The sequence below is a fragment of the Gavialis gangeticus genome, unplaced genomic scaffold, assembly GCF_001723915.1.
Source record: "Gavialis gangeticus isolate Ggan-Ray unplaced genomic scaffold, GavGan_comp1, whole genome shotgun sequence".
Classification (NCBI taxonomy): domain Eukaryota; kingdom Metazoa; phylum Chordata; order Crocodylia; family Gavialidae; genus Gavialis; species Gavialis gangeticus.
The window spans coordinates 15211211-15232326 of NW_017729014.1; the positions used below are offsets into that span (position 1 = coordinate 15211211).

At 47.9% G+C, this 21116-nt stretch overlaps 1 protein-coding gene across 3 annotated transcripts in view; it reads right to left on the bottom strand.

The window, feature by feature from the left end:
* Positions 1–7255: 7255 nt before the first annotated feature.
* FAM132A (family with sequence similarity 132 member A) overlaps positions 7256–21116 on the bottom strand; it is a 40391-nt gene continuing 26530 nt past the window's right edge. For all 3 annotated transcript variants that reach the window (XM_019511822.1, XM_019511821.1, XM_019511820.1), the window contains 4 exons: positions 19934–20042; positions 19159–19249; positions 9808–9886; positions 7256–9214 (listed from right to left, as the gene is read on the bottom strand). In XM_019511822.1, the coding sequence (XP_019367367.1) occupies positions 9116–9214; positions 9808–9886; positions 19159–19249; positions 19934–20042 (378 nt within the window). In that variant the 3' untranslated portion in view covers positions 7256–9115. The remainder of the gene's footprint in view (positions 9215–9807; positions 9887–19158; positions 19250–19933; positions 20043–21116) is intronic.

Consider the following 21116-nt stretch of genomic DNA (forward strand, 5'->3'; position numbering starts at 1 on the left):
CAGAGGACAGGGCTTGGGCACAGGAGTATTTTCTCTCTGTGATCACAGAGCAGTTGGATCCCAGGGCCACTGAGCAGAGATAGCACCACAGACAAGAGTGGTTTGAATAGCAAACCAGACACCCCGTGATGCTAATCTCATGACACCCTGAACCCACCCTGGAGACAGGCTTGGCTGAGGACTTTGCATTAGGGCCATGAGAAATCCCTCATCAATCCTTGAACTGGTGTGAGCTCAAGCCCCAGCCCAGGCACTCAAGTATTTCAACCTCACAATCCTATGTCTCCAGCTTATGACATCTTAAGGGGTCATCTGTTTTGGAAAGGGCTGAGCTCCTCTGAGCACCCAGCCCTTTGGCCCTACCAACACCCCTGGCTGTCAGAAAACCCTGCTTCTAGTGCACACCTGCTGAGGCTGCTCACCCAGCTGGCACCCCCCTATCCTTCTCCCCTGTACCGTGCCCTACTGGGGCATAGCTGGAGGGTGCCCAGGGCACTTCTCTTGTGAACCAGAGTTTACGAGCAAACAAAGCTGCCCAGGGGAAGGATAGGAAAAGACACCCCTCGCAGCCCTGCTCTACCTGCCAAGAGAAACACGAACGCCGGCGTAGGGCATTTTAAAAAAGAATTCACCACCACAATGGGGGAAGTGCCCTCTCTGAACACAAAGCTCATTGCAGCCCCCGTACCTGGGGAGGGGGCTTCTCCAAGCGCAAAGGAAGACCAGAGACACTCACCCTGCAGACTGACATCTCCCACCCCACAGGGCCTCAGGTGCCAGGAATAGATATGATTATTGGAAACATCTGCCCTGCCATCTAGCTATCTAGCTGAGTGCTGGGGTGTGGAATGGCTTTAGTCCTTTCCTTGCTAGGAAATGATTCCCTACTGAATGCACCTGACTCCCTGAGGTCTCATAGCATCGGTGCCCATTTACACCTGTGACCTACACATTAAGCAAAGACTGTGACCCTATCCCAACAGAAGAGCTCACCCCCTCCTTTGGGGGGGCGCAAAGGACCTGAAGCAGCAAAGAAGCCAGCCTCATTTTCAGAGAAATAACTCCTGTGTAATTTCCAGAGAGCCTCCGTCCCACAAAACTCTCTCTAGAGGCCTTTCTCCATGCACCAAAATACATAACACAAATTTGATTATAGTCCCTGCATCATTCTAGTGTCCTGCAGTATTAGAGGGCCAAAACACAGCCTGGACTCGCTTCACCTCCTTTTCTTCATGGCCACCATCACCTCAGAGTAGTTTTCATCTTTCCCAGCAGCGTTCCTTGAAGGCCGACTAACTAAGTGTTTAACTAGCAGTCTCCTCCTGCTCTTGCTTGCAAGTCGAGAGGCTGGGGAACCCTCTCCGTCGCTGTGCAATTTCATCATCGTCCGCAGGAGTGATTTATAACCTGTCCCTATTTATAACGGAGTTTTATAAGACAAACTAATCATTTTGCTTCAAGCTTAATAGCCCGCCATTCAAGGAGAGTTTACATATGCCGCGCTTTCTTCTATCAAGTGAAGAAAGGCAGGCAATCTGCTGCTAATCCAACATAAATACCCCTGGAGTCAGTCTGGAGTGTGGCATCGAAATCATTTACAAAACCTGAAATTTGAATAGGGTTTAAAACCCCATAACCTGTCAGCTCCCAGCCAGGGAAAATATTCACAGGCTGCCTGAGATTGGAGTCTTGTGCTGTCTAGGTGCCAGGAAGATTGCTTTTCTTTCTCTTAAGCAGTGAGCAAAGGAGGGGGAGGGATCAGGGACTGGATAACTTGGGAGTTCAGGAGGCTTCCTCTGCTAAGCTACCAGGCCAAATGGAGCTGAGCTTGGAGAGTGGCCCTACTTGCTAGCCCTATAAGACATCAGCTGGAGGGGGCTCAATGCAACTCCCCAAAAGCAAAGGGACCTAGACTGACATGGTGACAGCAGGCTCTGAGACAAAGGGACAATAGGACCTCAGTGGCTCCTCACATTCATACACCAGGACAGGATCATTTCTGCAGGACCCCTAGGTGCAGGCTGGTGGCAAATAGAGTCCCACCTATACTGCATCCCAGTGATGGCTCATAGGAGCTACGCCAGCAGAAGCACTACATAAAGACAGCCCTGAAGCATGTTCTGTCCTGTGCCAGCAGCAGTGGCAGCCCTGGCTACCAGAAGCACAAACTGTGCTTAAGCTCTGTCCCTTTGCTGGGATGAACAGGGTGCAAAAAACTCACATCATCCCAGCTGGCCGTTGTTTTTCAGGTTTCTGTTGGCTTGAGAGAGCCCAGAAAGCGATGCCAATCGCCTTTTGCCTGGCACTGGATACCAGAAATCATGCCATCTTTTGTCCAGGCACTCAGCATGGTAGGAGCTGGAGGAGCCAGCGAGCACCACGGGGCAGCCTTAGCCTTAGACTCAACAGCGGCGTCTCCACCGAAACTCGGCAGGAAGATTTTTTGGAACCTTAGCTCCAAGCTGGAAACTTTTAGCTGGCCCCTGTTTATAATAAGGAATTATTAGCAAAGATAATGATTATAATAGAGCTGAAATTAGGCATCAGTGCTCATCCTGGGACAGCTCCGTTTATTGTTCTTGAAATCGAGGTTATATAGTAAGGTGGTCTCTGTTTATGTGAGTGTCTGAGTAACGGTGAGAATGGTATTAGCCAGGGAAAGCACAGGCATGCTTTGTATACTGGCACAGGGAGAGGAATTTTTAGTTCCCTGAAGTTTATTTTAAAAAAGCCAGTTCAAAGCCCCTGTACCTTACACAATAAAATGGTCTGCCACCTGCGTCATGGGTGCCAGAAGTGGCATGGCAGGTTCTGTACGTGGCATACGGCAGGTCGGAAAGGGGACTGGCAGCACAGCAGCAGATAGGGCAGGAGCAGAAAGCAAAGCAGCAAATTAGGCAGGGAGCACAGGGAAGGAAGAAGAAAGCAGAGCAGCAGATCAGGCAGGGAGCACAGGGCTGAGAGCAGAAAACAGGGCAAAGGACTGGGAAGGGGAAAAGAATCAGAGTGGCACCTTGGGAGGGTGCAGGGCTGATTTGTGGCATGCCTGCCCAAAAGGATGGCCCCCAGCCTCTCAGCTGGCATTACTCAGCCAAGAGCTATTGACTTCAGCTGCATCTGGCTGATTTACACCAGTTTAGTATCTGGCTTTTAGCTTTTGTGCATCAATTGTATTGAGGGCACAAGGAATGATGCATGCTACTGCAAAGACTGGACCACTCACCTGACGGAAGAGGAAGGAAGAGGAGAAAACTGCAAGGGGAGAAGGGGAGCATGAGGGGGAGGGCGAAAAAAAAACTCCACTAAAAAGCTAACCAATGCAAGAGATAGGGGTATCACAGGATGGGCAAAATGCATCCTGGGGGCCAGATGCGGCCTGCCAGGCCATTCTATCCAGCCCGCGAGGCCCCTAAAGAATTTAGAAAATTAATATTTATCTGCCCTGGGCTGGCTGTCACATGGCCCTCGATGGCTTGCCAAAACTCAGTAAGCGGCCCTCCACCCAAAATAATTGCCCGCCCCTGGGGTATCCTGTACAGAAAATATCTTAAATGAGTATCTGGTGCCTAGATGCCGTTGGCTTTGCTGCTTGGTAGAGCAGACAAGGTAAACGATCTGAGGCATTTCCAAGCATCATCTAACTCACTCTCCCAAGCCCCTCTGTGAAGCAGTTAGTAATCTTAACCCCATTTTACAGCTGGGGAAACCGAGGCACAGACCAGCTGCAAAATTCTCCCAAGAACCATGAAGAGGTCTGTGTCAGAGCTGGGATGGAGATCATGCCTCTTTCAGGGGGAAGCACACACTCCTTAGTAAGAAATGTTGAGATAAAACACAGCCGTCCCTCCGCTGCCTGAAATTTTGTCCATGATTCAAATCAAAACTTTTCAGAGGTTTGGAAAAAATGCAGTGAATGTTTGTATGCTTCTCGTGCTGCTCATACTGCACCATAGAGGTGACGCTACAGCATGCTCCTCCCTTTCAGATCGATGGAGTTCAAAGGTAGGGCACGCAGACCAAAGATCCAGAATGAGAGAGACATTGCACTTTTACCAGTAGGACTGATCAGAAACCAGTCTGTACCTGTAACAGAACAGAAGTTCGGCACACACAGACTGGTTTCAAAATGGTGGAAACCAGACTAGGATTTGCCCCTCCCTGCACCGAAGGGCAAACGTGTGCTCTGTTCGCTACCGATCTAAACTATTAGAGAAAACCGCACAACTTAGATGGATTCTGCTTCAGGCTTTTTGAACACCTGTACCTAGCCAGAGAGAAAAAAAAAACGCATGCACACATGCATAAGAAACAAAGCAGGGACTGGGAGCTCAAATAATTCTGCCTTAAATTTTACACAGGGCTTCTCAATACGTAGGAGCCCAGAGAACATGCCACGCGGCAGTGAAATCCAGCCACTTCTGCAGCGGGGCAGAGAAGCCAGCTGAATGATCCATATACTGATCAGCATGGGAAATGTTGCCCACAGACATCAGGACAAGCCCTGATTCACATGGCAAGTGCCAGGGGATTGCTAATGATAGGATCAGAGGTGATTAAAGCTGATCTGAATGGCACTGGCAGCAATTTCTTTAGCATAATAGACAAGGTTTTTGCCAAATCATTTGCTTAAAACTATCCCCCTGTACAACATATAGTAGCCTTCAGTAACAGCCCAAAAAACTGGATGATCGCCACAGCATATTGCAGGGCTTGAAACAATTAACGTGAAATATGGACTGCGATAGCTTTCCAGGGGACAATTTCAGAACGGAGCATTTCAAATATAAAAGACCAGAAGTATTCAAATGAGGATGGCATGGTGAGCAGGGACGTGGAAGTGTAAAATAAACCACCTTTTGAGATGTGTGGATGTAGGTGTGGCAGACGAACGACTCTTATGGTTAGCCTGCAAACATCAGCATCTCACTGGGTTGGGGAAGTAGAAAACACCATTCAAGTTTGCACCTCTTTCTGTTTCTGCCCCTGGAAAAGCCGTCACGCATCCTCTCCCCCCCTTCCCTCTGGGTCCTGCTGATGCAGGATTTACACCCTCAGCCATTGATCCACAAGGCTCAGGCGCTCTGGCTTTGTCTGGTTATAAACAGCCTCTCCTTTGCACTGAACTCCCATTCTCCCAAGCTTTTGCAGTTCCTTGGACCATAAATTTTACGGCTACAAACAGAGGAGCATTGAGACTTTGCTTCTCACACCATCAATCTCTTCTGCCTCCAAACAGCATTCAGGCCTTTCAATGCATTCGTTGCATGCATGCCCTGCTTTGGTGTCTTCTGTTTTCACTTTAGGAGCTATTATTCTTGAGCTCTGTGCACTCTCAGCACTGCACCCGAAAACAGGCACCTTGCGTCAGCTCTTCTCCGCCTTCCCTGGCCAAGATGCCTGCTAGCTTCCCTCCCAAGACGCCCTCCTTTCATCTTCCTCACCCTGGTCCTCCCATTGGAGGGCCCATTCTCTTTTTCACATTTCACTTGATGGACGGCTGAAGCCCAGGGGCACAGCATAGCCCTTAGCATGGGGACCCTTAGTGTGACCCATTTCTCTGCACCAAGAGTATGCCACTGCACGCTTGTTTGCTGGCCATGCTGGAGAGGCAGTGTTGTGTAGTCAATAGAGCACCAGACCCAAAGACAAGAGGCCTCCGTTCTGTACCTGGCTCTAATGATGACATCCTGCATGAATTTGGGAAGGTCCCTACCTGTGCAACTGCACCCCTATATCTAGCTAGTGCCAGATCCTCCTGGACAGTGAAGGGGAGTCCTTTTAAAGTGGTTAAACTACCAACTTTTATAACAAGCCTATGACTAAGTCTCTCAAAGGGATGAGGTGGAGGAGGAGATCTATCTCACTTGCCTTTGCACTAATGGCCTCTCAGGATTTCAGGCAGGGCAGAGTAGGATCCCACTGACATGCCTGGGTACCACTTACATAGCTGGGCAGTGAGATAGGCCTGGCTTCTAGTCTGGAGCATTTTCAGAGAGGGAGCTCTATTTTGCTCCATGGCTGTGCAGCATTTAGCTCAATGGCGGTGATGATCACAGTTGGGTCTTTCAGGCATTATGCTAATACAAATAACAACAAGGAGGGTTGTGTCCTTCCAGGTACCTCATACGGTGCAGATCCAACCGAGGGAGTTTGTGAGTGGGAGAAAGCAGGCGCTCGAAGACACACAAAAAAACAGCGCAGAGTCAGACAACTGGTTTAGTTCTATGATAAAATAAATATTTCAACTCCAATTTGCCAAGAACAGTGAAACTTTGTTCAAAAATCCATACATATAACAATACACGTTGAGTGGCACAACACTCTGTGATTATGTCGCTGCAAGACATGCATGAAACAGCCCCGTATAGTACAAATATTCACACAATATAAAATGGTATAGGAATATATGTTGGGTTATAAGCTACTCATCCTGGCTACATCTACTCTGTAAGAACCCAATGTGAATGGTCAGTTTTCACTGATTGGATTGAGCTGACAACCGAGTGCGTTTATGTGCATGCGTGTATGTGCTCTCTTGAGACCAGAAACCATAATCTATGGCTACTGCCTCTTCCCTTTGGTAGCTGGGGATTCATTTCCATTAGTGGGTGGGCCACCACTGATTGCCTGACTCCAGCAACCAAGCACACTAGTCAAAAGCTTCCATGGGAGACATTAGTATATATGATGCAGTAGATAGCTAACTCAGTGTAATACATACCTTGGTACTGCTGCTGGATGCTCGACAGTCATACCAGTCTGTAGGGAATAGGAGACAGTCCAGTGGAGGGCAACAAAAATGGTTAGAGGGCTGGGGACTTGACTTGTGAAAAGAGGCTGAGGGAACTGGGCTTATTTAGTCTGCAGAGGAGAAGACTGAGGAGGGATTTCATAGCAAGCTTCAACTCCCTGAAGTGGGGTCCAAAGAGGATGGAGCTGGGCTGTTCTCGGTGGTAGCAGATGACCAAAGAAAGAGCAATGGGCTCAAGTTGCAGCAAGAGAAATTTGGGCTGGCCATTAGGAAGAACTTTCTCACTGGGAGGGTGGTGAAGCACTGGAACAGGTGACCCAGAGATGTTGTGGACTCTCCATCCTTGGAGGTTTTTAAGACCCAACTTGACAAAGCCTTGGCTGGGATGATCTAGTTGGGTGGGGCTGGTCCTGCATTGAGCAGGGGGTTGGATTACATGTGACCTGCTGAGGTCCCTTCCCACCCTCATTGTCTATAATTCTATGAATCTAGGACTGATCCACCAACACTGAATAAGTTTATTGTGTTTAGGAAAACAAAAAGGGCCAGTTTTTCCCAATCAATACTATTTTAATACGTTCTTAGCAAACTGCAAATAGCATTTTGCTCCCATCTTCATGTTTTTCTCCATGTGTTTAGAATAAGCTGAAATGAATGTAGCAATTTCTGGTTTAAAACCATCTGCTCTCCCCAGCGCCTTAACTTCAACATCTTTGTTCACAAGACTCAAGACAAGCGTGTCTCGAACACTGAATACCCCAGCATATTGATTGTCCTTTTCTATAAATCCATCTGAGGACCATGTTTGCATAGGTCCCATAAAAATGGTGTACTAGGGCCCTTAGCTTGTATTGCGAAGAGACAGCATGGCTGATTAGAAAAAGACAATACACACACACACACCCCCGGCATTTTGGATCTGTTGAATTTTCCTCATCAGTTTAAACCCATGTTAAAAGTACTCTCAATTCCTTTTTTGCCTTACCAGTGTCTTTTTAGCATCATCCTGCAAAGCAGGGTTTCTAATGTGGTTGCATTAACAAAACATCCAAATCCTGTCTACGGTGGCTGAATTTAACACTGAGGATCCATACAATACACCTCAAAGACTATTTGAATCTGCAGATCCTGATTCAAATTCTGACCCCACTGAAGTCACAGTTCCCAACACCTCCACTTGGGTCAGACTTTCACATCTTGGGGTGAATTTGGGACTGGTAGCACCCACTAAACCACCTATTTTATTGGTTCTGCAGAAGTCTGGACCTGCTCAGTGTTTTCAGGGTGACATCCAAGACAGTTTTGCCTCATTTAAGACCATCACGTGGGGATAAGGTGCGACATCCTTTATACAGAAGTGACTTTCACCCCATGTTATTATTCATACTTTCAGCTCTTCCATTGCCAAGCTCACACCATAAAAAGATGACAGCGCTCTCATTGCCGGTCTGGTGCCGCTGTTCCCCGAACTTTGCCAGACCTATTGGCACTAGCGCCACACGTCTGACGTTTACAACTTGCTGTGGGGTGCCCAAGGGAATACTGGATATATGATGTGACCCAAAATACGTACATATAATCTTACTAAAACATAAGAATAAGGGAAGCGGAGAGTTGGCTAGAACTGTTGTTGCTTTTCTGACCTACCCTAGTAGAAAAATATAACCCTGTAGCCAACACAAAATATTCAGCTTCATCAAGAGATTAAGGAACTACTTGAACACAAAGGAATGGTGTGGCTTCAGTCCTCTGGCTCCTGCAATTACACTGAGCGTCGCTTGAGCTTGGTATTAGATAAAGCAGTCGACAGGCCGCAGATCAGTTATCCAACAGGGGATGGGATTTTCACCTCCTCTCAGGCATGACATGAGTAGAGTTTGCTGGCAAAGTCCCAGTTCCTTCCTCCCAAACACACAGAATACATCCATTCTTTTACGTCTGCTTTGTCAGTTAATTTGCACAGGAACTCAAGCCAAACCCGTCTATACCAGAGACATGCTGGATACGAGAGCTAGTGTGTTAGACAACCAGTTACAATGCAGCACTTCCAGACCTTGGTGTATTGTGCAGTGAGCTTTGAGTGAAGCACAGACCATTTCAATAATAAACAGTTACTTTTCTTTGCTAATAATGACTGAAGGATATTTTAGGCAGAACTGATCTGAACATGTAAAAGTGGCCACCTCTGAAAAGCAAGTTGTAGTGTCGGCAAAGGGGAAAAGGCTGCTTACTTTGCTGTGTTGCAAAGGCTGGCTAACAAGAAGCAGTTGATGAGGGGCAAAAGAAAGGTTTCTTCACTCCAATATACGTTGTGAGGCTCCTCCATTCATCTTCGTTCCCCTAACCCCGGGCAGCCTATCCAGGTTATGCACCCATGAACATCCCCATGAAATCGGATCCATTCTGAATGGAGACAGGAGCTCCTGCACTGTTATCCACAAAGATGGAGGTGTATTGTCCAGCCTGCACATGCAAAACAGAAGGACAGAAAGGAATTTGAAATGGATGCCCAGTGTCAAAAGGAGGGTGAACTGCAGCAAGAGTTGGGCCAGGCTGAACATGGGGATCCCTCCCCAGAGGGACCAGTCATGTAAGATGCTGCAGTTGCAGGAGATGGGATTTTTCACTGCAGTGTTGTGTCTTTGTCTTGAGAGGGCCTGGTGATGGAAGAGGGAGCATTGCTCAAGGGGTCAGAGCAGTCAAGCACTGATCAGAAGAGATTCCCTACTCTGTCACTTTTAGGCATATGATTCCCTGTGCCTCAGTTTCCCTTCTGTGAGATGGAGATCATTAGTGATGCTTTCCCATCTCTTCAGTGTGCTGTCCAAGCGAGGATGATGTGTTCTCAGTGCAAAATACTGAGTTGTTATTTTCATATCATCAAAGGAAGATGAATTTTGGTGGCTGAACCTGAAGACTAGGAGCCAAGAGATCTGATTTGTGTTCCCAGCCTTGACACAGACCCCTCCCCTACCCCTTTGTCACCTTAGGCAAGTCATTCAATCTCATGGGGCCTCAATGATGCCTTCACGGCAATTTCCATGCCAAACCCTTACCTGTAGCTGCAGCAACCCATGCACGTAGACTGTGAAGATTTTGCTGTTACTTTCCAGGCCAGCAATAACCTCCAAAGACCTACACAGAGGGGAGAGAAAAACAGAACAGAAGCACTGAAGCAGCAAGTCACCAGATTGCTTTATAGCCTTCCTTTCTCACACAGCATTTCTGCTCTTGAGATGTCCCGGTGTCATCATAAACATGGCCATGTTGGATCAAGCCGGTGGCTCATCTAGTCCACTCAACTGGTTTTGACAGTGGTCAGTAGCAGGTGCTTCAGAGGAAGCTGTACAAACCCCTGCGGTGACAGTTATGGGATACTCCATCCCCAGGGAAATCTACTCTCCAAAAAACTCCTGGGCCGATAAGGTTTTATGAGAACATGCATAAAAACCAACAGCACAAGGAAAGAGACCTGCATTTTCAGAGGCCCTCAATTCCCACAGCTCCTGCTGACTTTAACTGGGTGCTCAACTCTTCTGAAAGCCAGGCCTCTGCTTTCAGTACATTTCCCTTGCAATTATAAATCACACTAATCCCAAATTTCAAAGGACGCCCCCAGAATATTCAGGTCTAGTAGTCAGTGTATAGTAGCTGCTCTCCAAAGAGCCAGCTCTATGTCTTTTTTCAATCGCATTTCTGCACATCATGCCACAATTTGTTCGGAAGAAGTGTGTTGACCCTCAGACATATTCTGAGAACCAAGAAAGTTTCAAAGAGCCAGCTCTACCAAAATTAAATGCAAACATAAAGATACCTAATTTTTAATAGCAAATTCAATAATATAATATGGAAAAGATATAAATAACTAAACAGTACAAATGAGGCACATCAAGCAAATGATTAAAATGTATAAAATGTGCATTTATCCAAAGAAATAACAGCCTTGGTAGCATTTGAGAGGGTTTTAAATTAATTTCTCCAACACCTAAAGTTGAAAAAAAGCCTCTAATAGTCAGAGCCTCTAACTAGGGAAAAGGCCTTCTCACCTAGGTTTCAAATTAAGTTTTAAAAGAGCGTTTATCTTAGTGCACCTACAGATGGGCTATTCAGAATAAACCATAGTTCTGAGATTAAGCTGAGATTAACTCAGTCATTTTTTGTATATTGAGTCAGGAAGTAGAAAGTAAAAATCTAAGTAAGTTAAAAAAATATATACATATATCTCTATCTCTCTCTCTCTCTCTATATATATATCTATAGATATAGAAATATAGAGATATATATAGATATATTTAAATCTAGATACAGATATATAAAGATATCTATATAGATCTAGATACGTAGGTGTATAGAGATACTTATATAAGCATTTCTAATAGGTGTTATTCCAATGAATATTCATATACCTATTTTTATTCCATGTCTGAGTTATATCTCATCTATAATTAGCCTTGTCTAGCATCAAACCACTAAATGTACTCTAGGCACCTGGTAGCCTACTTTTTTTTTCATTCCATCTCTCTTGAATTTTCTAAAATGCTGCACATCTTGTGGCATCCTCTAACCCAACCCTATTCTTTGCCTCTTCTTCTCTTACCCAAATTTTGGTCAAGCAAATGCTCTACCATTTTCATTCAGGGTCATTTGAAATGCACAGAAAATCGTTTTCATGGGGCAGCTCAGCCCTGGCGCTCCGCGCAGCCAGAACCTAACCAGGGGCTCTCTCAAGGTCCCCGTCTCCTCTCCTACCCTGCAGAGGCCACCCTCAGGGGCAAGCAGCCAAGACTGGCAGGATGTGAAGAAAGGGAGATGCTCTGTCTCTGCAAAAAAAATGGAGCTGGTGGGGCACCGACCATCAGATCAAGCCACTGGAACAGAGCTCCAAGCCAACAGCATGCTAAAGAAGAAGAAAGCTGCATAAAGGCCCAGGGTTTTTGTCTGACTGGGCTCCTCCAAGAACTATCATGTCAACAGGTACTACCTGTAGCCTCTTCCCTTGGGAAACCAACCCCACCCTACCTCCCTTCCATGGAAGGATTGTGAAGAAACACACAACAAGTGCAAACATGTAGAGTTTCCAGCCCCCTTGCATGGAAATAACTTGCGTGGGGGGACTATTTGGCCCATAGAGAACAAACCACTTGGCACCAAGAGTGAACTGAGAAGCCGAATACATGTGTCATATCCTGCCCAAAGCCCAGCCTGGGTGGGGACTTCCCATCATTAATCTCTCTTTCACCGTCTCCTTCCCTCTAAGTTTCCATCTCCCTCTCACTCCCAGCCTTAGCCGAAAGCCCCAAGGGCTTTTTCAGCTCCCTAAAACTAATGACTGCACATATAGGCATCCCCAGCAAATTCCACCGGCTCCTATCACAGTGCAGCCGGTGCCAAAAGCACGCCTGTCCAGGCAGGCTCCCTGCCCCTCCGCCCTTCCTCCCACCACCCAAGGACCTGTAAGGTCCTCACCCACCGTAAGAAAGCAAGGGCAATGTCTGTCAAAAGCAAGCATGGACTGTGCTTAGCCACTATGACTGGTGAACTCACAGGACACCCTAGTTAGCCCCATAAGACCATCAACAGCCAATATAGATAGGGGCAGCCAATGTAGACACATTGGACAGCCAATGTAGACAGGTTTCCTCATGAAGACTGACCTAAATGAGCTTAACTGAATCAAAACTACTTCTTAGACTAGTTTTGACTAAGCAAGGACATGGTGGAGCAGCAGCCACGGCTGCTGCTCCATGATGCTAGAGTCCCTGGCCTCATGATGGCTCCAGCCCTGCAGAAAGGGTGCATGGGGCAGACCATTACACCATGCAGAGAATCACATGCAGCCTCAGTGGCTCTGCATGTGTGGGAGATGCTCTGTTTAAATGGACCCTTTGGCAGGATCAAGGCCTCTGACTGCACCTGTCTGGCTGAAGATAACTCCAGCGGACCCTAGGAGGCAGTTTCAGCACTACTGATAACCCATAGAGCAGCTGCTAGTCGGTGGGGAAAGGGTCAGTCCCCACTCTGCTTTAGCTTAGATCTTAGCCCTGTGCTCATGAAAACAAGGAAGACAAGCTACAGCCGCAGCAAGAAAGATGTGGGATTAGCAGCCATTTTTCAGTACTGTTGCTCCTAGCCTGGTGTAAGCTGTAGGGTGGGGAGACAGACAGACAAAACTTCCCATCTCAGCTTTGGTTGAGATGAAAGAACTTCCCTGATGAAAGGCAGGCGAGGTCCTTTGGGTAGCTGTGATATCTTTTGTTAGACCAACTGCGTAGTTGGCAAAAAAAAGTTCTCAGCAAGCTTTCGGGTGCAGTCAGACCTAGGGAGTCTCTGCTGGTCCCTGATGAAAAGCACTTTGTTTTCCCTGAAGTGCCTTCATCAAAGCAGTGGGGAGTTCGGAGGATCTGATAAGGGAGGAAATCTCCCCCCACCCAGCTCTGTTTATTTTTACAAATGGTTTCTCTTCTCCTCTCCTAGAGCCATGAAGTGACAATCAGGCCCAAGTGCCTACAGCTCTAAAAATATTAGGCCTTTTAAATAAACACGTCCCAAGCCAAGGCATAATAGCATCATGGGCCTTACAAGTTAAAAATGTGCTTCTGAGGAACGAGAGCCCAACTTCAAAACAACCCAGAAAATAGTTTGCTGATAGTGAATCATAAGGAAGGAGCATTTTTTTATAAAGCCTCCCTCCCAGAAGGACTGCCAGAACAGCCCCTCTCATTCCTACTTAGGTAGTTACTTTCCGCAAACCTGAAATGTCCTTCCACAAAACCAGCTACAGCTTTAGCAGGATTAGGAAGTCAACGTAAGCCCCGTTTGCACTGCAGAAGGGAACTCAGCTTTCCAGCTCTGCTACTATTGAAGAAAATCAGGGGAACAAGATGGCCCTTGGCTGAAAATAAAAACAGCCCGTTTTCCTTGGCACGCTATATGAATAGCCTATGATTTGCAAATCCCTCAGGTGATTCTGACAACCTCTGCCATTGACCCACGCTGGCTAAGGTCTTCACTAAAAATGACCAGCTTCTTCCACTGGGAACATTTTTCCGTATCCCAAAAGTATGAGAGACACGATGCATCTGGCAGGCCCTGCCACCCAGAGTCCAGGGGCCAACAATCTCCGACCCGTTCCCAGGGAAATCAGGAAGGGCAAGACTGTGAAGGTGACAGGGGTTTGGTGCAGGACGGCAGAGAGATACTGCATGAAGGGAGCTTACCCAGACGTTCGATTCGACCTGGTCCCACATAGCAAGGACCAGGACTGGAAGGCTACCGGTGAGGCTATCCTAAGACAGCAAAAAAGTCCACCTCTTCAGTTCCCCACACCTAGTCTCATCAAGCTCTCGCTTCACCGGGCACCGACAGTATAGAAAGCACTCAGCAAAACCAAGCGGGTGCCAGCTTTTTTGCCCAGCAAGTTTCTCCTGTTCCCCGCAGGTCAATGGGCACCTGGCCCTCCCCATCTCCCTGGTTACTAATGGGTACTTTGGCACCGACTTGCGTCTTTTCCACAGGCCAATGAAACATAAGCGCGAGACATGGTATTTATTGTGCAAGGTCTTATTTTGGCCCCTTTCCTCCAATAAAATCTCGCATCGAGGACGGTGGCGGCGAGGTCGATTCCACCGGAGACGCCCCGCATTGCTGAGCGGGGCAAAGCGGCAGGTGGAGAGGCCAGCGCGGCAGCGTGCTTAATGGCTTTTGTGGGCTGAGGTCACGCCTGTGAAGCTGGTTTATGGACATATTTTCGGTGGTGTTCCTGTCTGGGCCTTGCTCCTGCTTGCTCTAGCCTGGCTGGTGCGCAGGGCAGGAGGGACTGCTCGTCTTCGCCCGGGAGCTCGCCGGCGAGGAGCTGGCTGCTATACGTGAGCAGCACTGCCCTCTGCTGGGGGAAACGCCGGGCCTGCACAAGCTAGGAAAAGCTGACGAGGGCCGAGCTTGCCCCTGAAGACCCGAAGCGTTGGTCTACACTGCAGTCAAACAGGCAGGCTTAATCTGCCGAGCGTGGGGAAGACCTGGCAGCGTGCACTCCAACCCGTTGAGGGCGGTGGGCACGTACTTCGGTTGTTAGCTTGCACCGAAGTCCGAGTGCCCGACACTAGTACCCATGATAACGAGATGGGGTGGACTTGCCTATGCTAGAGTCATGCCTGTGGGTGCAATGCAGGTATCACTTGATCCTGTGCCGTCCCTTAGCTGCCAGAAGCGGGGCCTGCTCTAGTGTACAAGGCAAAGGTGCTGCTTCCTCAATGCATCGTTCCTGCAATCCCCCCCATGCCACCTCCACTGCGTTTCTGCCTCAAGGGTCAGGCATCCTGTTTTCCACATTCTTAGAGGCCCAACGACTCTCGGTGAAACTCAGATCCCTCCGTGCCAAAGTCAGTTTACAATATGGGCTGCAGGCTCCTAAGCTGCTCAGACGCCTTTGGAAATTTTCCCTGCAGTCTTTTACTTTCATGGCTTTTCCTTCTCTCCCTGAGAAATAACATGGCTCCATGCCGTACCATGCAGAGCCCCCCTGACCTAGCTGTGTATGAGCGAGTTCTCATACCAAAGTCGACGTGGATGGCCTAATTATTCCAGCCCCAGTGCCATGCTAACATGGCTATACCACTTTCCCTGCTAGGACTGCTGCATTAAGAACAAACTCGATAACAGCACAGCGCTGCCTTGATGCCTCTCCTGAATGCCCCAAACTCTACTAAGAGGCCAATGAACTCAATAACCTGTGGCTTGAACTCAAATGCTCACCATGATTTATGGATGCCATCATAGAGTGATTATCAGCCTTTTCACAGATTTCATGGGCACCAGGTGATGGGGGAAAAAGAGCCTTATAGTTCTTGGCACATTTAGCACCAGGAATCGCAGACCATCCGTCTACATAGGAACACCTTATTTCACAGGCTATCAAGCCCATTGGTTGCATTCACAGGTGACCATTAATCCAAGGAAGTTCCCAAATCACCACTTCACACCCACAAGAAAAACTACAAGGAACAATATCCAAAGCTACTAGAACATGCTATAACATACCCCAGGCAACAGCCAAGGAGACAAAGGGCCCTTGCCCTGACACTACAAAGATGGGGAAGTAATCTTTTAATACAGACACAGAAGAAAGAGGGCCATGCCCCACACTACAGTCCATGCCGTTCAGACCTAGAGTGATCAGTGTGATGCTAAGCAGAAAAGCAAGACCCTCCAGCCGGGAACCTCTGGGTTTCTAGTACGGGTAGGAGCATCAGCATACTTTAGTCAAAAACTCTTAGACTTAGCGGTGGCTATCATCCCAATCTCCTCTCCCAATCAGCTCAGCATTTTGGAGGGCAGTATCAACGAGATGCTAAGCTCCAGCCAGATGGGTTGCAGCTGAAATAACAAACACCAAGCTAACTTAATCCGCCCAATGCTGAATTAACATGTTGATATCTCTCTGCAGTGACATCTAAGGGGTGGGTTTGTGGGAGCCTCTCCTCAGGAAGATTGATAGGCCGCTGGGTCGGAAAGGTTGCCATAATGACAACTTGTACATCTCCGGGATTTAGCAGGGCTCTTATGTTATTAAGCAGAGGAAGCAGTTGATGGGTGTGGGCTGTCTGAAGTCAGGGCAAGGGAGAAACTCCATTCACAGCTAATAAAACTTGTAAAAGCCACAACAGCTCCTGTATTTCCGAACCACATGCTTGTTCTTTCCTCCCGGAAGCAAAATGAAAGATTCAGTCTTTCCTTTCTGACACTTCAGTACTGCTCTCTCAACTCAGCCCCGTCCACCAAGTTCGATTCTGGCCCCTGTGGGACCATGACTCTCTCTTGGTACAGATTATTTACTTACCTACAACCAGTAGATAGCACCATTCATTCCCAAGCAGTCAGGGCTCACAGCAAGACTCACACAACGCTCAAGGACCAGAGGTTTCTTTCTAAGCAAGGTCCTATTCCCTCCACACCTCCTTGGGCAGAGAGTTCCTGGTTGATGTAGCTGAGTCCACAAGGTTTCCCAGACAAGCTCAAACCACTAGTCCTTCAAACTCACCAACCTGCCTCCAGGAGTGCCAAATGCCTGAAGACCTACAGTAGGTATCTTCACTGCAGTCAATGCCACAGCTGTAGCAGAGTATCAGCATGCCTGAATGAGCTGGGTGCAGTGCTGCTGGCAGTGCCACGCATGGAGCATCGGCATGGAGCTCAGCACAGAGAAACACCCAAGTATTAATCCAGCCTGTGCTTCACTCCAAGCTGCGATGGGTAGACCCCCCGCAACCGAGCTAGCAGGGGTAAGTCTACGCTATACTGATAAATGGACATATCCAACTGTGCCACGCTGTGTATGGTGGGGGAAGGAGAAGAAGAATTCTTTCAGGCCAGCTGATCATCCGAGACCTGAAAATTTTCAAGGGAGAAGAAACCATGACCATCACCCGTCCGGCTTTCTACACAACATGAGCTGCAGAGTGCAACCAGGGGCTCCTGTGTCAAGCATATGACCTCTGTTTGCATTGCAGCAGATTAGATGCATGTCAAATTTACCCTTTAGCAGACAGTCGGTGCTCATAATGGAGTGTAAGTACAACATAGATTGCCCTTTTGCTGACCAGCACTTAAATAGGTCGCACTTAAGTGGTAGGTCTTCAAGTTCAAAAAACAAGATTTCAATTTACTAGTCTATTTGGGTCACTGAACTTCAACAGGACAAAAGTTTCTGAGCAACACAACCAGAAAAAAATCTTTTTTGTGTAAGGAAAGGTACATTAGTGCAGCAATTATGGGACAGCAGAAAGGCTTCCTACAGCTGGTAAAATGGCACCATTGGGGAAAAAGAAAAGCAACTCTGTTCGTTGATCAGCTTTGAGAATACGTTTCCCAAAAACAGGAAGGAAAGCCAACAAATGTGCTAACCAGAGGGTATATTCACACGGTCTCTTAGGTAACTCACCCCAGAAGAGCACGGCTCTTGGACCTAATGACTGGTTTGAAGAAGATGAAAAAAGCCTTCTATAGTTACCAGCTCATGGCTCAATGGCTGAAGAGTTTCGAGTTAGCTTATTGCTGAAGGCTGGATGGACTCAGTACTGCCCGACTGCATGTCACAGACCTCACCCTGCTAACAAAGGCTCTCCTTTGGCTCATATGATAGGGCTTTCTGCATTTGGGGCAGAAATGACTCAGTGGCTGTGGATTTACTGAGCTTTTGCAAAAATGGCAACTCTGGTACTATAAAATCAACAGTAAGCCTGATGGGTTTACTCTGCCTCTCTGCAGCAGGGGTCCAGAGGCCTAGAGTTGTGTAGCCTTCCTGCCTAAGCGAGGCTGGTGAGCTGGTTGTCACGCCTTGATAACACACATCTTAGCCATAGTGAGCCAGCCACATGGTACTAAAGGCAGCATTTTCTATCCATGACCTCATCCGGTCGGGCAGTAAAGCTGCTGCTTTGCATAGGCAAGTGCAAAATATATTACAATGTCCACTTGCCAAATGGATCTGTGCACCCTGTTAAGTTTCCAGTCATGTCTTTTATTAGATTCGAGACAAACGCCCCTCTTGGGTTTTTTTTAAATAAGGGTCTGAAACGTTTCTCAGTGAATTTCATGAAAGCAGCAACAGAGAACAAAGTCCGCGTGGAACGGAACAGGTTCGCCCATCAGGCAGCTCCACATGGATGGATGTCCTCCCAGATCTCAAGAGGGACCAGGTGCTTTAGGGCTAAGGGGAAGAGTAGTTTCCTTTGCCGGCTCAGCCCAAGGACTCGTGCAAAGGAAATCAATTATAACAAGCGTGGCTGAGCGGCTCAGGGAAGTGGATTCCTGTCGAGGAGGGTTTGAACTAAGGAGTTCTCTGAGGTCATCTCACATCATAATTAGAATAATAAAGCCCGATCCTATTAAAGTGAATGGCAAACTCTGATGGACTTAAACGAGGCAGGATTTTGTTCAGAGCTTCCTAGCAGTCTCATTCATTAACTAGACAATTACAGCTCGCAGCTCTGTGGTGAAGCAGAGAAATATTGTTATTCCCTCCCCCCGGCCCCGCCATGCAAAGCAGGACCTCGAGCCTGGAGAGTTAAACTATTTGCCTAGATGCAAACCTAGGAAAAACCCGAGGATAAAATGCAGACCACACATAAAGAACATAACTATCGACTTTGGTGGGATGAAGAGGAGGAGCGGATCTGACTTCAGGAAGCCAAGCCCCGAGCCTCCTGCCGAACCTGCATTATCAGAGCGCAGGTTAGCCTTGAACCCTGAAGTCATGAAGGAGGGGCAGAAATAATAGTGCGTCCGCATCCCACTGCCTCTTATTGAATTCAAAAGCAGTTCGAGGGTCCACCATGTACGGAGGTGATGCAGGGCACTCCACTAAGCGACCGAGCAGGCAGCTGCCCCATGGTAACACTGCTGTGACTCACGTGTATCGGTGGCAGAGGGACTCGATGCAGATCAGCACACGGACGTTGTCTCTGGCTCGGAGCTGCACTTTACTCTTCAGCTCACTGTGGTCTTGGAAAAGAAGCAAACCATAAAAATAAACTCACGCTGAAGCACGACATACGATCAACCTGCCCCTCATGGCTCCATCAGAGAAACACACTTCTGGGGTTCGATTGAAGCAGGCTATGTCACGGAGGGCCAAGCGGGAGGAAAAGCACAAAGTGAATAGGTCTGCGGGTGCTGAATCACCTTGCCTTTCAGCTCAATTTGCAGCTAGTTCCCCCCTTGTCTCCCCCCACTTTCCTTAATCATTCGCGGAGGGCACGTTTTCCCACACAGAAACGTGTTTGGGAAGGGAATTCAGGGCTCGTAACCGAGATTTGTTGATGAAGACACAAAGTTCATGCTGTAGAAGAGAGGCCTCGTGCTGCTCAAATAGCAGATTTATGCTGCAGTTCTCAGAGAGCAGATCCCAAGCACTTCCAAGGCTGCAACATATTCCCGCCGATCGCCTGCCAACAAATTCCAACTAACAAATATGTGAGTCAACATTGTGAACTGTTTATGAACATTTTGCTCTCTGAAGTCAACCAAGAAATTGGTTCACTGTGAATAATTCAGTCAGCCCTAACCCTGGCCCAAAAGCCATTTCAAAGTCCGATGCAGCAGTCCCTAATAGTAAAGTGTTAAGACAGAGAGCCATAAAGTAGCATCCCTTCATCAGAAGGTGCCACAGCAGAGAGCAACACTTACCAATGTGGACATTGGCTGAAAACTGGTAGATGCCAGACACAGGTGCTGTGAAGCGCCCCGTTGCCAGGTTTAATCCCGATCCCCGAAGGAAGGCTCCTTTGGCCAAAGGCTGTGGAGGAAAGAACAAAAGGCCTTGAACAAATCCCTTGGCAACCTGAACAACAGTATCTCTGTCCATCATGGACCAAACGAGTGAACGTGGATGAGTGAGCGTGTACAGGGAGGTAGGAAAGGCCTCTCCTACCTCCCGGGAAAAACCATCTCATGTGTGGGCTCTTTCTTTGAGTAGATTTAATGCCCGTGAAAGGGAACAACTTCACAGCACTGGCCAATATTAGAGACAGAGCATGGCTCGCTGCTCTGCAGCTGCCCCATGCCCTAGTCTACCAATGCACCTTAGTCCTGAGTATCAGTAGCTATTTGCTACCCTGGTCGAGCATCCCCCAATGCTAGTGCATCTCAAGCCTTACCTCCAGCCCCCTGACTCTGCCCGTTCTGGGGAGCCTTTTGCTCTGATGTCTTGACTTGCAATACCCCCACCACACGCACTCTTCCAGTCCTGCATCTCCCTAGTCCTCCCAAAGTACTTCAGTCAGTACCAGCCGTACCCTCCTGCTATTATTACAGTCCTGGCTCTCTGCTGTGCCAAGTTGCGTGTTGGCTTTGCGATGCAGACACAGTGGAGACTATGTTACGGGCCTCCACAGGTTTTCTACCCACTCCGGGCTTCAGGATGACATGTGTGATTTCTCAACCCTGCACAATCTTGCTGATCCTTGTATCTATATTTAGCTTCGCTGTCCTCAAAGCATGAATTCTCTTTGAAAACAGCAGGCAAAACTCGAGCAAAGCGACACGCGGCATCTCCCCACGCAAGGAAGCGGTCTCAAGTCAGACTCGCAGCAGATTATCTGACTTAGCCTAATATAAACTCGGCATGGTGTGTTTATTGTTAGCTTTGGCCTGCTCAGTACGGGTTTGGCTAGAGTTAGGGAAAAGCAGGAATAACTTCAATGGGCCAAAAGAGCTTGTTACTCAGAGACTCAGTCTCTACTGTGAGGGCATTTTGTGCCATATCAGTGTGTTGGGACAAACACAGCCATAAAATGCTCTTGCAGGGTTCACGCTGCACTGATTTAACACACTGGACAGCACTAGAGGATGTGTATCCACACACACACAC